General features: G+C 48.2%; 1 protein-coding gene across 2 annotated transcripts in view; it reads left to right on the top strand.

Annotated features, from left to right (window-relative positions):
• Positions 1–18,095, top strand: part of GLB1L2 (galactosidase beta 1 like 2) — a 155,731-nt gene that overhangs the window by 75,569 nt on the left and 62,067 nt on the right. The window contains exons 9-13 of one of the 2 annotated variants that reach the window (XM_088481830.1): positions 15,463–15,547; positions 15,626–15,763; positions 15,921–16,001; positions 16,084–16,190; positions 17,027–17,173. In XM_088481830.1, coding sequence (XP_088337956.1) covers positions 15,463–15,547; positions 15,626–15,763; positions 15,921–16,001; positions 16,084–16,190; positions 17,027–17,173 — 558 coding nt within the window. The remainder of the gene's footprint in view (positions 1–15,462; positions 15,548–15,625; positions 15,764–15,920; positions 16,002–16,083; positions 16,191–17,026; positions 17,174–18,095) is intronic. The other variant, XM_088481831.1, reaches the window with a different exon arrangement.

The raw sequence follows: 18,095 nt of genomic DNA, 5'->3' as shown, positions 1-18,095 counted from the left end.
CAGTACATACTGATCTGTAGGAAAAGGATTGGGCAGGTAGCGCTAATTATTGGCTGTGCGTTCTCATAAAAAATGACTGTCGATATCTGCACAGACATCAGTGGTTCCTGTTCTGTGTTCTATGAGCGCTGTGCTCATATACGGGTAAATTCGGTGTATAGGAGATGGCTAAATATCGCTTCCGTACATGCGGACTGTCACATCATTGATCTATATACCGGACTACAGCACAAGGTAATAACCAGAGGGGAGACGGGATCAGCGCCATAGAGTTAGCGATGGTCATTCCATGTACATACAGAGACTCCTTCCGGCAGACACTACAGATCCATACTCTCACCTGTGTCAGACGCACTATGGGACCAGTCTATGGATTAAAGCGATACATTATTTAGGGCTCTATTTACTACAATCCGCATACTGAATGCGGATTGTAGTGTGATATTACCGAGTGAATTCGCATTGCGAATTCAGGCAATATCACAGGGATTTACTACAAATCCCTTGCAGGGACAGAGCTTGTGATAAAGCTCTGTCCCTGCGGATCCCATCCGCACTCTAGTCGCGGTATTTTCTGAAAAAATGCCGTGACTAAGAGCCCGCGCATGCGGCGAGCCACCGTCGCTGCTACCCCCACCGACGCTAAGCCCCGCCCCCTGCGACCCCCCCCCTCCCTTCATTACACTTACCTGCATCCTCCTGGCCTCCGGTGATCTTCTCCGGGCTTCCCGATCAGGTGATCTCCCATACTGCACTGGGACCCGATCACCTGATGACCGGGCCGCAGTGCACTATGGGAGACCAGCTGACCGGAGAGGAGCCATCACCGGGGACCCGATCACCGGTCCCTGGATTCAGGTAAGTAAAAAAAAAAATTTTCAATTTTTTTTTTCTTTTTTTTACAGCAATCAGCTTGCGGTCTGTTTAGACCACATAGCTGATTACTGGTACCGGCTCCCGGCTCTGCTCTCCCCGTTAGAACAGAGTGGGAGCCCGGTAACCGGGGGAGACCCTGGATAACGCCACCGCCAGGTGGCGTTATTATCACAGGGCTTCCCCCGGTATTTTTTTACAATTTATTTTTTTAGTAACTCTGGTCGGATCACATTTCCCATTACAATTATGGGAAATGCGATCTGCTTTACTAATAATAAGTGATACTTAGGGGTTGGAGTATAATTTTACTAATTCTACTCCAATTGCCCTGTAATAACTACAGGTGATACTAAAATAATGTGAAAAGGGTGTGACAACACAAAACAGCCTTTATCACTTTATTTTAGTAAAAATAATGTTAATAAATAGAGCCCTTAGTGTGTAATAAATCTAAATAAACATAATTTTATCACATGTACTATTCCCCCTAAGAGCCCATGTAGAGACTGCACATGCACCCCCTCCTCATAAAATCCTATGGATTCTCACCCTGAGACCATAGCAAGGTCGGGTCTGATTTCGCATTCTACGCTATTTGCAGCTGCAATCACGCTCGCAATTTATGTACGAAAATATGGTAATGGCTGCAAACCGACTCCCCGCCTGACACTGTGCGACGGGCTGTGCAGATGTTCCTACACCCTCTGCTCCTGTCTGCGCTGTGTGTAGATCCACCGCCGGGGGGGATAAGAACACGCCAGCATCGACGCAACATTGGACGCACATTGATTTCTCGACTGGGCTGCTCTGGTTCCGGGTTCACTCTTATCTCTAACAATGGCTTCTGAGACTAGTTGTGTGATTGGGAACGCAGCCGCGAGAGCGCAGACACACGCCCACGGATCCGCCTCTTTCTGCGAACACTTTTTGCCACCTCCCCGACTCCACCCAGGAACGCCCGTGGATCGCCGTGGTCTGCGCAGCGAGGCGTTCCTCTGCATTACACGCAACTGTGAGAACATGGGCGCAGCGTAAAACTGTAGATCGTGCCCTTTATACTGTGAGCCCCTGCTGTCCGCACACTGTACTTTCTGTACATCCATTCGCAGTCACTGCTTGGTTACAGAATTACGGCACAGACGGTGCGATGACGTTTTCAAATGAATATTAATCTTTGCAGCTTTCTGGTGGAAAAATGAGCAAATATTCAAGTTGTATGAAAAGAGCGTAGACTCTGCTTTCCCACATCCCACCTCCCTCCTGCCGGCTCTTATGTAATCACTTTCTTTTTTTACCGAACGTTTCTTAATTGAAGTGTATAAATAGAGACTACGAGGGCAGGAGACGTAGGTAGATGGAGCTAATGTTACAGCACTGATCCTTAATATTAATCAGCCATGTATTGTAATAAACCCCAGCAATGGTATAGAACCTAATCTCCGAGTCCGGTTAGGCCAGGTCATGTTGCGTATAATGTATTTTATATGAAATGTAATATTATGTTGGCATCTGAGAGCAGACCAGTGACTATGAGGGTGGCTATAAAGGGCTAATTCAGGATTCTTATATTAAAGGGGAAATTCTGTAGATATGATCCATTCCAAGTAAGAAAACCAACCCGTCCGTAATAACCATATATTTGGTCAGCGTCTCGGAGTGTCTTTTGGAATAAGACGGCTCTTTGCCTGTGTCAAGAGAGAATGTGAATAGTTTCCTTCCTGCATTAGCGAGTTCCTGTGTGTCTGAGGATGGCGATGTGCGCTGGACGCCTGGTGTCGGGGTGCTTTATGCAGCAACGTTAAGTAATGTTCCAAATTCCAGCTATTACTGCACTGTGGGCCTGATTCAGACCCGGTCGCAAGCGCTGAGCGCTCGCAACCGGGTCGATGGTGGCCCAGAGCGCATGCGCATGACGGAGCCGGCTCCGTCGTGCGCGTGCCCGAGACCCGGATAGCGATGGGCAAACCCTCGCTCCGGGTCTCGCACCAAAGGGGGCGTGCTGTCGATGTTGAGTGACAGCACGCCCCCTTTTGGTGGGCGGGCTGGAGGGGTGGCTGCCCAAACGGAGGCGTTCCCATGTGAACGCCTACCGTCTGGGGGCGGCCCCACTGACATCACAAGTGATGTCAGTGGAGAGATTCCGGCTCTGTTAGAGCCGAAATCTCTCTGGGGCTTGCTGCCACGAGACCCTACCACAAGGGTCTCGTCGCAAGCCCGATGGTCGCGATGGTCTTGACCATCGCGACCATCTTCCTGGCCGCTCGCTATACCTGTGGGTGGTCACCCACAGCTATGCGAGCGGCCAGGAGACCGTTCTTCAAAAAAAAAAAAAAAAAGACCGGCCTGATTCAGAGCGAGCGCTCTGTCAGAGCGTCCGGCTCTGAATCAGGCCCTGTGTACGGTTGGGGCTGTGAGATAAAAGCGAGGATTTTTCTAGACTCTATCATGGTACTACAGGATTTTTGTAACGTTTTACATAAAAAAATTTGTGTTAATTTTTTTGCCAACTTTGTCAATAAGGAATAAAAGTAGTAATAACGGGTTATGGATTTCTGTTTGTTCCTTCTGAAGTACACTATGTAAACAAGTGATTGGACACTGAGAGCAAATGGATCAGCGAGATGTTATAGTGATGTCAGTACTGTGTAGGTCACCACGTGCAGTGAGATGTTATAGTGAGGTCAGTACTGTGTAGGTCACCACGTGCAGTGAGATGTTATAGTGAGGTCAGTACTGTGTAGGTCACCACGTGCAGTGAGATGTTATAGTGAGGTCAGTACTGTGTAGGTCACCACGTGCAGTGAGATGTTATAGTGAGGTCAGTACTGTGTAGGTCACCACGTGCAGTGAGGTGTTATAGTGACGTCAGTACTGTGTAGGTCACCACGTGCAGTGAGGTGTTATAGTGACGTCAGTACTGTGTAGGTCACCACGTGCAGTGAGGTGTTATAGTGACGTCAGTACTGTGTAGGTCACCACGTGCAGTGAGATGTTATAGTGACGTCAGTACTGTGTAGGTCACCACGTGCAGTGAGATGTTATAGTGACGTCAGTACTGTGTAGGTCACCACGTGCAGTGAGATGTTATAGTGATGTCAGTACTGTGTAGGTCACCACGTGCAGTGAGATGTTATAGTGAGGTCAGTACTGTGTAGGTCACCACGTGCAGTGAGATGTTATAGTGAGGTCAGTACTGTGTAGGTCACCACGTGCAGTGAGGTGTTATAGTGACGTCAGTACTGTGTAGGTCACCACGTGCAGTGAGATGTTATAGTGACGTCAGTACTGTGTAGGTCACCACGTGCAGTGAGATGTTATAGTGATGTCAGTACTGTGTAGGTCACCACGTGCAGTGAGATGTTATAGTGACGTCAGTACTGTGTAGGTCACCACGTGCAGTGAGATGTTATAGTGACGTCAGTACTGTGTAGGTCACCACGTGTAGTGAGATGTTATAGTGACGTCAGTACTGTGTAGGTCACCACGTGCAGTGAGATGTTATAGTGACGTCAGTACTGTGTAGGTCACCACGTGTAGTGAGATGTTATAGTGACGTCAGTATTGTGTAGGTCACCACGTGCAGTGAGATGTTATAGTGATGTCAGTACTGTGTAGGTCACCACGTGCAGTGAGATGTTATAGTGACGTCAGTACTGTGTAGGTCACCACGTGTAGTGAGATGTTATAGTGACGTCAGTATTGTGTAGGTCACCACGTGCAGTGAGATGTTATAGTGACGTCAGTACTGTGTAGGTCACCACGTGCAGTGAGATGTTATAGTGACGTCAGTACTGTGTAGGATACCACGTGCAGTGAGATGTTATAGTGACGTCAGTACTGTGTAGGTCACCACGTGCAGTGAGATGTTATAGTGACGTCAGTACTGTGTAAGTCACCACGTGCAGTGAGATGTTATAGTGAAGTCAGTACTGTGTAGGTCACCACGTGCAGTGAGATATTATAGTGAGGTCAGTACTGTGTAGGTCACCACGTGCAGTGAGATGTTATAGTGAGGTCAGTACTGTGTAGGTCACCACGTGCAGTGAGATGTTATAGTGAGGTCAGTACTGTGTAGGTCACCACGTGCAGTGAGATGTTATAGTGAGGACAGTACTGTGTAGGTCACCACGTGCAGTGAGATGTTATAGTGACGTCAGTACTGTGTAGGTCACCACGTGCAGTGAGATGTTATAGTGAGGTCAGTACTGTGTAGGTCACCACGTGCAGTGAGGTGTTATAGTGACGTCAGTACTGTGTAGGTCACCACGTGCAGTGAGATGTTATAGTGAGGTCAGTACTGTGTAGGTCACCACGTGCAGTGAGATGTTATAGTGAGGTCAGTACTGTGTAGGTCACCACGTGCAGTGAGGTGTTATAGTGACGTCAGTACTGTGTAGGTCACCACGTGCAGTGAGGTGTTATAGTGACGTCAGTACTGTGTAGGTCACCACGTGCAGTGAGATGTTATAGTGACGTCAGTACTGTGTAGGTCACCACGTGCAGTGAGATGTTATAGTGACGTCAGTACTGTGTAGGTCACCACGTGCAGTGAGATGTTATAGTGACGTCAGTACTGTGTAGGTCACCACGTGCAGTGAGATGTTATAGTGAGGTCAGTACTGTGTAGGTCACCACGTGCAGTGAGATGTTATAGTGAGGTCAGTACTGTGTAGGTCACCACGTGCAGTGAGGTGTTATAGTGACGTCAGTACTGTGTAGGTCACCACGTGCAGTGAGATGTTATAGTGACGTCAGTACTGTGTAGGTCACCACGTGCAGTGAGATGTTATAGTGACGTCAGTACTGTGTAGGTCACCACGTGCAGTGAGATGTTATAGTGACGTCAGTACTGTGTAGGTCACCACGTGCAGTGAGATGTTATAGTGACGTCAGTACTGTGTAGGTCACCACGTGTAGTGAGATGTTATAGTGACGTCAGTACTGTGTAGGTCACCACGTGCAGTGAGATGTTATAGTGACGTCAGTACTGTGTAGGTCACCACGTGCAGTGAGATGTTATAGTGACGTCAGTACTGTGTAGGTCACCACGTGTAGTGAGATGTTATAGTGACGTCAGTATTGTGTAGGTCACCACGTGCAGTGAGATGTTATAGTGATGTCAGTACTGTGTAGGTCACCACGTGCAGTGAGATGTTATAGTGACGTCAGTACTGTGTAGGTCACCACGTGTAGTGAGATGTTATAGTGACGTCAGTATTGTGTAGGTCACCACGTGCAGTGAGATGTTATAGTGACGTCAGTACTGTGTAGGTCACCACGTGCAGTGAGATGTTATAGTGACGTCAGTACTGTGTAGGTTACCACGTGCAGTGAGATGTTATAGTGACGTCAGTACTGTGTAGGTCACCACGTGCAGTGAGATGTTATAGTGACGTCAGTACTGTGTAAGTCACCACGTGCAGTGAGATGTTATAGTGAAGTCAGTACTGTGTAGGTCACCACGTGCAGTGAGATATTATAGTGAGGTCAGTACTGTGTAGGTCACCACGTGCAGTGAGATGTTATAGTGAGGTCAGTACTGTGTAGGTCACCACGTGCAGTGAGATGTTATAGTGAGGTCAGTACTGTGTAGGTCACCACGTGCAGTGAGATGTTATAGTGAGGACAGTACTGTGTAGGTCACCACGTGCAGTGAGATGTTATAGTGACGTCAGTACTGTGTAGGTCACCACGTGCAGTGAGATGTTATAGTGAGGTCAGTACTGTGTAGGTCACCACGTGCAGTGAGGTGTTATAGTGACGTCAGTACTGTGTAGGTCACCACGTGCAGTGAGATGTTATAGTGACGTCAGTACTGTGTAGGTCACCACGTGCAGTGAGATGTTATAGTGACGTCAGTACTGTGTAGGTCACCACGTGCAGTGAGATGTTATAGTGACGTCAGTACTGTGTAGGTCAGCACGTGCAGTGAGATGTTATAGTGAGGTCAGTACTGTGTAGGTCACCACGTGCAGTGAGATGTTATAGTGACGTCAGTACTGTGTAGGTCACCACGTACAGTGAGATGTTATAGTGAGGTCAGTACTGTGTAGGTCACCACGTGCAGTGAGATGTTATAGTGAGGTCAGTACTGTGTAGGTCACCACGTGCAGTGAGATGTTATAGTGAGGTCAGTACTGTGTAGGTCACCACGTGCAGTGAGATGTTATAGTGAGGTCAGTACTGTGTAGGTCACCACGTGCAGTGAGATGTTATAGTGAGGTCAGTACTGTGTAGGTCACCACGTGCAGTGAGATGTTATAGTGAGGTCAGTACTGTGTAGGTCACCACGTGCAGTGAGATGTTATAGTGAGGTCAGTACTGTGTAGGTCACCACGTGCAGTGAGATGTTATAGTGAGGTCAGTACTGTGTAGGTCACCACGTGCAGTGAGATGTTATAGTGACGTCAGTATTGTGTAGGTCACCACGTGCAGTGAGATGTTATAGTGACGTCAGTACTGTGTAGGTCACCACGTGCAGTGAGATGTTATAGTGACGTCAGTACTGTGTAGGTCACCACGTGCAGTGAGATGTTATAGTGACGTCAGTACTGTGTAGGTCACCACGTGCAGTGAGATGTTATAGTGACGTCAGTACTGTGTAGGTCACCACGTGCAGTGAGATGTTATAGTGACGTCAGTACTGTGTAGGTCACCACGTGCAGTGAGATGTTATAGTGACGTCAGTACTGTGTAGGTCACCACGTGCAGTGAGATGTTATAGTGACGTCAGTACTGTGTAGGTCACCACGTGCAGTGAGATGTTATAGTGAGGTCAGTACTGTGTAGGTCACCACGTGCAGTGAGATGTTATAGTGAGGTCAGTACTGTGTAGGTCACCACGTGCAGTGAGATGTTATAGTGACGTCAGTACTGTGTAGGTCACCACGTGCAGTGAGATGTTATAGTGAGGTTAGTACTGTGTAGGTCACCACGTGCAGTGAGATGTTATAGTGACGTCAGTACTGTGTAAGTCACCACGTGCAGTGAGATGTTATAGTGAAGTCAGTACTGTGTAGGTCACCACGTGCAGTGAGATATTATAGTGAGGTCAGTACTGTGTAGGTCACCACGTGCAGTGAGATGTTATAGTGAGGTCAGTACTGTGTAGGTCACCACGTGCAGTGAGATGTTATAGTGAGGTCAGTACTGTGTAGGTCACCACGTGCAGTGAGATGTTATAGTGAGGACAGTACTGTGTAGGTCACCACGTGCAGTGAGATGTTATAGTGACGTCAGTACTGTGTAGGTCACCACGTGCAGTGAGATGTTATAGTGAGGTCAGTACTGTGTAGGTCACCACGTGCAGTGAGGTGTTATAGTGACGTCAGTACTGTGTAGGTCACCACGTGCAGTGAGATGTTATAGTGAGGTCAGTACTGTGTAGGTCACCACGTGCAGTGAGATGTTATAGTGAGGTCAGTACTGTGTAGGTCACCACGTGCAGTGAGGTGTTATAGTGACGTCAGTACTGTGTAGGTCACCACGTGCAGTGAGGTGTTATAGTGACGTCAGTACTGTGTAGGTCACCACGTGCAGTGAGATGTTATAGTGACGTCAGTACTGTGTAGGTCACCACGTGCAGTGAGATGTTATAGTGACGTCAGTACTGTGTAGGTCACCACGTGCAGTGAGATGTTATAGTGACGTCAGTACTGTGTAGGTCACCACGTGCAGTGAGATGTTATAGTGAGGTCAGTACTGTGTAGGTCACCACGTGCAGTGAGATGTTATAGTGAGGTCAGTACTGTGTAGGTCACCACGTGCAGTGAGGTGTTATAGTGACGTCAGTACTGTGTAGGTCACCACGTGCAGTGAGATGTTATAGTGACGTCAGTACTGTGTAGGTCACCACGTGCAGTGAGATGTTATAGTGACGTCAGTACTGTGTAGGTCACCACGTGCAGTGAGATGTTATAGTGACGTCAGTACTGTGTAGGTCACCACGTGCAGTGAGATGTTATAGTGACGTCAGTACTGTGTAGGTCACCACGTGTAGTGAGATGTTATAGTGACGTCAGTACTGTGTAGGTCACCACGTGCAGTGAGATGTTATAGTGACGTCAGTACTGTGTAGGTCACCACGTGCAGTGAGATGTTATAGTGACGTCAGTACTGTGTAGGTCACCACGTGTAGTGAGATGTTATAGTGACGTCAGTATTGTGTAGGTCACCACGTGCAGTGAGATGTTATAGTGATGTCAGTACTGTGTAGGTCACCACGTGCAGTGAGATGTTATAGTGACGTCAGTACTGTGTAGGTCACCACGTGTAGTGAGATGTTATAGTGACGTCAGTATTGTGTAGGTCACCACGTGCAGTGAGATGTTATAGTGACGTCAGTACTGTGTAGGTCACCACGTGCAGTGAGATGTTATAGTGACGTCAGTACTGTGTAGGTTACCACGTGCAGTGAGATGTTATAGTGACGTCAGTACTGTGTAGGTCACCACGTGCAGTGAGATGTTATAGTGACGTCAGTACTGTGTAAGTCACCACGTGCAGTGAGATGTTATAGTGAAGTCAGTACTGTGTAGGTCACCACGTGCAGTGAGATATTATAGTGAGGTCAGTACTGTGTAGGTCACCACGTGCAGTGAGATGTTATAGTGAGGTCAGTACTGTGTAGGTCACCACGTGCAGTGAGATGTTATAGTGAGGTCAGTACTGTGTAGGTCACCACGTGCAGTGAGATGTTATAGTGAGGACAGTACTGTGTAGGTCACCACGTGCAGTGAGATGTTATAGTGACGTCAGTACTGTGTAGGTCACCACGTGCAGTGAGATGTTATAGTGAGGTCAGTACTGTGTAGGTCACCACGTGCAGTGAGGTGTTATAGTGACGTCAGTACTGTGTAGGTCACCACGTGCAGTGAGATGTTATAGTGACGTCAGTACTGTGTAGGTCACCACGTGCAGTGAGATGTTATAGTGACGTCAGTACTGTGTAGGTCACCACGTGCAGTGAGATGTTATAGTGACGTCAGTACTGTGTAGGTCAGCACGTGCAGTGAGATGTTATAGTGAGGTCAGTACTGTGTAGGTCACCACGTGCAGTGAGATGTTATAGTGACGTCAGTACTGTGTAGGTCACCACGTACAGTGAGATGTTATAGTGAGGTCAGTACTGTGTAGGTCACCACGTGCAGTGAGATGTTATAGTGAGGTCAGTACTGTGTAGGTCACCACGTGCAGTGAGATGTTATAGTGAGGTCAGTACTGTGTAGGTCACCACGTGCAGTGAGATGTTATAGTGAGGTCAGTACTGTGTAGGTCACCACGTGCAGTGAGATGTTATAGTGAGGTCAGTACTGTGTAGGTCACCACGTGCAGTGAGATGTTATAGTGAGGTCAGTACTGTGTAGGTCACCACGTGCAGTGAGATGTTATAGTGAGGTCAGTACTGTGTAGGTCACCACGTGCAGTGAGATGTTATAGTGAGGTCAGTACTGTGTAGGTCACCACGTGCAGTGAGATGTTATAGTGACGTCAGTATTGTGTAGGTCACCACGTGCAGTGAGATGTTATAGTGACGTCAGTACTGTGTAGGTCACCACGTGCAGTGAGATGTTATAGTGACGTCAGTACTGTGTAGGTCACCACGTGCAGTGAGATGTTATAGTGACGTCAGTACTGTGTAGGTCACCACGTGCAGTGAGATGTTATAGTGACGTCAGTACTGTGTAGGTCACCACGTGCAGTGAGATGTTATAGTGACGTCAGTACTGTGTAGGTCACCACGTGCAGTGAGATGTTATAGTGACGTCAGTACTGTGTAGGTCACCACGTGCAGTGAGATGTTATAGTGACGTCAGTACTGTGTAGGTCACCACGTGCAGTGAGATGTTATAGTGAGGTCAGTACTGTGTAGGTCACCACGTGCAGTGAGATGTTATAGTGAGGTCAGTACTGTGTAGGTCACCACGTGCAGTGAGATGTTATAGTGACGTCAGTACTGTGTAGGTCACCACGTGCAGTGAGATGTTATAGTGAGGTTAGTACTGTGTAGGTCACCACGTGCAGTGAGATGTTATAGTGAGGTCAGTACTGTGTAGGTCACCACGTGTAGTGAGATGTTATAGTGATGTCAGTACTGTGTAGGTCACCACGTGCAGTGAGATGTTAGTGACGTCAGTACTGTGTAGGTCACCACGTGCAGTGAGATGTTATAGTGATGTCAGTACTGTGTACGTCACCACGTGCAGTGAGATGTTATAGTGACGTCAGTGCTGTGTAGGTCACCACGTGCAGTGAGATGTTATAGTGAGGTCAGTACTGTGTAGGTCACCACGTGCAGTGAGATGTTATAGTGAGGTCAGTACTGTGTAGGTCACCACGTGCAGTGAGATGTTATAGTGAGGTCAGTACTGTGTAGGTCACCACGTGCAGTGAGATGTTATAGTGAGGTCAGTACTGTGTAGGTCACTACGTGCAGTGAGATGTTATAGTGAGGTCAGTACTGTGTAGGTCACCACGTGCAGTGAGATGTTATAGTGAGGTCAGTACTGTGTAGGTCGCCACGTGCAGTGAGATGTTATAGTGAGGTCAGTACTGTGTAGGTCACCACGTACAGTGAGATGTTATAGTGAGGTCAGTACTGTGTAGGTCACCACGTGCAGTGAGATGTTATAGTGAGGTCAGTACTGTGTAGGTCACCACGTGTAGTGAGATGTTATAGTGATGTCAGTACTGTGTAGGTCACCACGTGCAGTGAGATGTTCGTGACGTTAGTACTGTGTAGGTCACCACGTACAGTGAGATGTTATAGTGAGGTCAGTACTGTGTAGGTCACCACGTGCAGTGAGATGTTATAGTGAGGTCAGTACTGTGTAGGTCACCACGTGCAGTGAGATGTTATAGTGACGTCAGTACTGTGTAGGTCCCCACGTGCAGTGAGATGTTATAGTGACGTCAGTACTGTGTAGGTCACCACGTGCAGTGAGATGTTATAGTGACGTCAGTACTGTGTAGGTCGCCACGTGCAGTGAGATGTTATAGTGACGTTAGTACTGTGTAGGTCGCCACATGCAGTGAGATGTTAGTGAGGTCAGTACTGTGTAGGTCACCACGTGCAGTGAGATGTTATAGTGAGGTCAGTACTGTGTAGGTCACCACGTGCAGTGAGATGTTATAGTGAGGTCAGTATTGTGTAGGTCACCACGTACAGTGAGATGTTATAGTGACGTCAGTACTGTGTAGGTCACCACGTGCAGTGAGATGTTATAGTGACGTCAGTACTGTGTAGGTCACCACGTGCAGTGAGATGTTATAGTGACGTCAGTACTGTGTAGGTCACCACGTGCAGTGAGATGTTATAGTGAGGTCAGTACTGTGTAGGTCACCACGTGCAGTGAGATGTTATAGTGAGGTCAGTACTGTGTAGGTCACCACGTGCAGTGAGATCCTAGTGACGTCAGTACTGTGTAGGTCACCACGTGCAGTGAGATGTTAGTGACGTCAGTACTGTGTAGGTTACCACGTGCAGTGAGATGTTAGTGACGTCAGTACTGTGTAGGTCACCACGTGCAGTGAGATGTTATAGTGACGTCAGTACTGTGTAGGTCACCACGTGCAGTGAGATGTTATAGTGATGTCAGTACTGTGTAGGTCACAACGTGCAGTGAGATGTTATAGTGACGTCAGTACTGTGTATGTCACCACGTGCAGTGAGATGTTATAGTGACGTCAGTACTGTGTAGGTCACCACGTGCAGTGAGATGTTATAGTGACGTCAGTACTATGTAGGTCACCACGTGCAGTGAGATGTTATAGTGAGGTCAGTACTGTGTAGGTCACCACGTGCAGTGAGATGTTATAGTGAGGTCAGTACTGTGTAGGTCACCACGTGCAGTGAGATGTTATAGTGAGGTCAGTACTGTGTAGGTCACCACGTGCAGTGAGATGTTATAGTGAGGTCAGTACTGTGTAGGTCACCACGTGCAGTGAGATGCTATAGTGACGTCAGTGCTGTGTAGGTCACCACGTGCAGTGAGATGTTATAGTGACGTCAGTACTGTGTATGTCACCACGTGCAGTGAGATGTTATAGTGAGGTCAGTACTGTGTAGGTCACCACGTGCAGTGAGATGTTATAGTGATGTCAGTACTGTGTAGGTCACCACGTGCAGTGAGATGTTATAGTGAGGTCAGTACTGTGTAGGTCACCACGTGCAGTGAGATGTTATAGTGACGTCAGTACTGTGTAGGTCACCACGTGCAGTGAGATGTTATAGTGACGTCAGTACTGTGTAGGTCACCACGTGCAGTGATATGTTATAGTGACGTCAGTACTGTGTAGGTCACCACGTGCAGTGATATGTTATAGTGACGTCAGTACTGTGTAGGTCACCACGTGCAGTGAGATGTTATAGTGAGGTCAGTACTGTGTAGGTCACCACGTGCAGTGAGATGTTATAGTGAGGTCAGTACTGTGTAGGTCACCACGTGCAGTGAGATGTTATAGTGAGGTCAGTACTGTGTAGGTCACCACGTGCAGTGAGATGTTTTAGTGAGGTCAGTACTGTGTAGGTCACCACGTGCAGTGAGATGTTATAGTGACGTCAGTACTGTGTAGGTCACCACGTGCAGTGAGATGTTATAGTGACGTCAGTACTGTGTAGGTCACCACGTGCAGTGAGATGTTATAGTGAGGTCAGCACTGTGTAGGTCACCACGTGCAGTGAGATGTTATAGTGACGTCAGTACTGTGTAGGTCACCACGTGCAGTGAGATGTTATAGTGACGTCAGTACTGTGTAGGTCACCACGTGCAGTGAGATGTTATAGTGACGTCAGTACTGTGTAGGTCACCACGTGCAGTGAGATGTTATAGTGACGTCAGTACTGTGTAGGTCACCACGTGCAGTGAGATGTTATAGTGACGTCAGTACTGTGTAGGTCACCACGTGCAGTGAGATGTTATAGTGAGGTCAGTACTGTGTAGGTCACCACGTGTAGTGAGATGTTATAGTGAGGTCAGTACTGTGTAGGTCACCACGTGCAGTGATTATTGTTGACGCCCTTCTTTGCAAGCTGGCCACAAGTCCCTGGATAGCAGCTGGCGGTATATTCTGCCATTCTACCTTATGTACAGCGACCAACTGTGACACCGAAGAAGGTGGAGTTGGTCTAGAACGTACACGTCACTCCAGTTCATCCCAGAGGTTCCCAATGGGGATAAGATCTGGACTCTGAGCTGGCCAGTCCATCTGGGTCACCGAATCTGCATTCCAGTCCCGCGTCACCCTGGAAACATGACCGGTATCATTGTCGCCCTGATAAAAACATTTGCTGCTTCCGTAGAATTGCAAGTGCATGGGGGTCCCGATCAAGTGTTCTTGTTGAAACCCCCACATTAGTGCAATGGTATAAAAAATAAAATGAAGTGTAAAAATCACTTTTGCCTACATAGTGTATATTTTCAGGCTTGGCCAGCCGAGGTTTTGAATAATGGCGGCGGTGGGCGGTCACAAAGACCCCGTAACCCCGTCTCCCACTGTAAAATACTGAAAACAACTTTAAACAGCAATTTGCTTTTTTTATTTTGGCTTTTTCTTTAAAAAATAAAGTGAGTCTTAGACCTATTGTAAATTGATGTGTTTATCCATATGAGAGGAATAATGAATTGGGCAGCAGAGAGGCACATTGGTTAGCATTGCCGCCTCTCAGCACTAAGGTCTAGAGTTACTTTCCCGACCGGGGCCGTGTCTGAGGGGAGTGTGTAAATGTATGTAGGTCTCCTCCGGGAGTTCCTCTCACACCCCAAACGTTGTGTGGTAGGGAATTTAGGGCCTGATTCAGAGCCGCTCGTAAGCGGCCGCTCGTTCGCTCTGAGCGATGTTCGCACAACTGTGCATGCGTATGGGTCGTAATGCGCATGCGCCATCCAGTCATTGCGGTCGTAAATCGTGTGCTCGCAAAACAGCGAGGGGCTGCTAATTTGATTGACAGAATGTATCGTTTGTGGGTGGTAACAGGGGAAGGTGCTTGAAAACGGGGGAGTGGAGATCTGAACACAGGCGTGCCTAACGGTAAAAACGGCGTTTAATGGGAGTGCATAATTAGTAAAGGAGCGTCATCGACCACGTCACATGGTTGTCTTTTAGCCTGAACTGCTCGCAGTAATAGCGGGAAGTAAATCCTACCACAAGCACTGCGAGCAGTTCAGATGCCTTTCGATGTACCCGATTAATCTAATAAATACCGGAGTTGACGTGTGATGCGAACGGCAAAGGGGCGTCTTTACAAAGTAGCGAGCGCATTTTTCGTTCGCTCGCTCAGACATAGAGGCGTCAACTCACTGCAAAGAGCGAGCGCTCAATTTAAATAGCCGGCCCCTTTTTTTGGATCGACCGTCTGCAAATAGCGTCCGGCTCTGAATCAGGCCCTTAGAGTGTAAGCTCCCCTGGGGCAGGGGTTGATGTAAGTGACAAATGCACAGTAATGCAGAATTGGTGGCACTATATAAATAATAATAATTGTTTTCTATTGGTAAACCTATAGGAAATGTAAGCCCTATAGATAATAGCCGGTGTCTGCCTGGTATACACTGATACAGCCGGTAATGATCGCACTCTGTGTCCGTGCAGGGTAACAAGCCGGTGATGGTCATGGAATATTGGACGGGATGGTTTGACCACTGGGGTGGGGATCACCATGTGTTTGACGTTGACCGTGAGTAATGGCCGCCCCCCTCCCCCTGCCACCTGCGTTTACTGAGCGCTCACTTCACTTCCTTTTATATCTGATCAGAAATGGTTTCAACCGTGACGGAAGTGGTAGCGAAGGGCGCGTCTATCAACCTGTACATGTTTCACGGTGGCACCAACTTCGGGTTTATGAGCGGCGCTCTGCACTTTCACGAGTATCGATCGGACGTCACCAGTTACGGTTAGTTCTGGCGCTTTCCTTATTGCTGCCACGGGAAGGGGCTTATTCCTCTGCTGGTGGAGGTCATCACCATGAGGGTAGAGCTGGTGGTGGTGTAATATCTGCATATCCCATATATATATATACTGTACATGACCAGATATTTCTGCCTGTGCAGATTACGATGCACCATTGTCTGAGGCTGGTGATTACACCTCCAAATATTTCAAACTGCGAGAACTATTCAGCACACAGTATGGTAAGTATGGTGCCATCAGTGACCGGTATACCAGCCTGTAACCCCTGCCTGACCCTCTCTGCCCACGCTCTTGTGCTTCCAGCCCTGCCGCTGCCTCCCCCTCCAGCCCTGCTTACGAAGGCCGCCTACGGTGCCGTGGAGCTGAAACGCTGTCTGTCGCTTTGGGACGTTCTGGAGCTGACAGGAGAGGTAGGAGTGTCTGTGCCACGTGCTGAGATGTCATGCCAGCTGCACCCCCGCCCACTCTAGTGACAGCTGTGTGGGAGCTGCTGTGAGGAGACGGGATCCATGAATGGCCAGTGAGCCCTCTGTAACTAATGCTGAATGCAGACAGGGAATATTAACCCTGTGACTGTATGTGGGACTGGAGCACAGCTCTGCGGCGTACACAGTGTTTCTTAGGGCTTGGGGAATGTTTAGAATACAAGTAACACCCACTCCGCCACCAAGCCTAACCACGGTGATTGTGACACCCACTCCGCCACCTAGACTAACCCCGGTGATTGTGACACCCACTCCGCCACCAATACTAACCACAGTGATTGTGACACCCACTCCGCCACCAACACTAGCCCCTGTGATTGTGACGCCCACTCCGCCACCAAGACTAACCCCGATGATTGTGACTCCCACTCCGCCACCAAGACTAACCACAGTGATTGTGACACCCACTCTGCCAGGCCCTTAGGCTGCACGCGATGTGTCCCAGCATCACGCCCTAAGCTGACCGTTATACATCCTGCCCTCGTATAGGAACCCTCTAATGGCGAATCAGAGTTTGTTATTTTTCTAGTAAAGTTTAGGAAATGTAACAATTTGCTTGAAATATCCCTTTATGGTACCAAAACACCCCCAGATTATTATGGTAAAATAAAAATCTATATTAAGCTCTAGTGACGCACTGCATCATACTGAGCATAGCTTATCAATAGCCTGGAGGTGAGGGAGCGTGAATAAATGACTACAAGATGGGATTGTCCCATAGCGCCCTCTGTGTATCTCCCCGGTGTCTCCTTTCCCTGCAGCCTTTCAGATCAGAGCTCCCGGTGAACATGGAGAATCTGCCTGTGAATGACGGGAACGGCCAGTCCTACGGCTACACCTTATACGAGACGGTTATTTACGGGGGAGGAAAGTTCCAAACTAAAGGGAATGTCCGTGACCGTGCGCAGGTGAGGACAGAATAAGAAGCGCCATTAGCCGGACGGCGAGTTGGACGCTAATCATCCGTACCCGCTCCTGCATCGCGTTCATGGGAATAAATGTGTTTTTGCCGGTATGCAGATCTGTGCGCATCTTTGCGACATACCCGCCCTCTCTCAGTACGCTTGGTTTGCTACTCGCTTTCATCATCATCTGTGCGTACTCGCTTGGTAGTGATCCGCCAGAAAACAAGACGTATTTACGCTCCTGACCAGCTGCGCGCCACCCGCAATGATGTCGTCACGCCATCCCTGAGCTTTGCCCATGTGAGAACGCCAAGTCATTCTCCCCGCCTGTGGCAAGCGTAGATGCACATGAAACGCGTAAAGCTCCGCAGCGCCCATTCTTGTGTGCGGAGCAGGCACAGAGACACGACATACGCTCCGTAAAGGAACTCGCCGTCCAGTCTGCTCCAGCCCCAGTGCTCTTATTGTTACTGAAAGCTATTTATATAAATAAATGTACATGTAGACAATATAAATAGCAGCGCCCTCCACGCAGGATATTACATTACTCACCATTAAGCCATTATATTGCTGGACCAATGTTATTATAAAGTGCCACAATATACATAAATTGGGTTACGTCTTTCCATCTATCCATATGTGATTTGCATTCAGTTCCCATTAATGTCAATTGTGTCTACAGATATGGAAAATGTATTTCCTCCTAAGCCATGAATATACCTATTGTCCCCTGGCGATGAAACGCCTCTGTCACTTTGTCCCTGCGGCAATATTACCCTAATCACATTCACCGGTATCGTCCTGCGCTCCCAGGAGAGCGCCTCTCAGCTAAACGCCGGTAATTGCTCTAAGTATCCCGCTCTCCCCCCCAGGATATTACATTACACTGGCTGTGCTGGGGGGATGAGACACTGCCAAGGTGTAA

The sequence above is a fragment of the Taudactylus pleione genome, unplaced genomic scaffold, assembly GCF_031769625.1.
Source record: "Taudactylus pleione unplaced genomic scaffold, aTauple2 ptg000278l, whole genome shotgun sequence".
Taxonomy (NCBI): Eukaryota; Metazoa; Chordata; class Amphibia; order Anura; family Myobatrachidae; genus Taudactylus; species Taudactylus pleione.
This window is presented reverse-complemented; position numbering and strand designations above follow the sequence as displayed.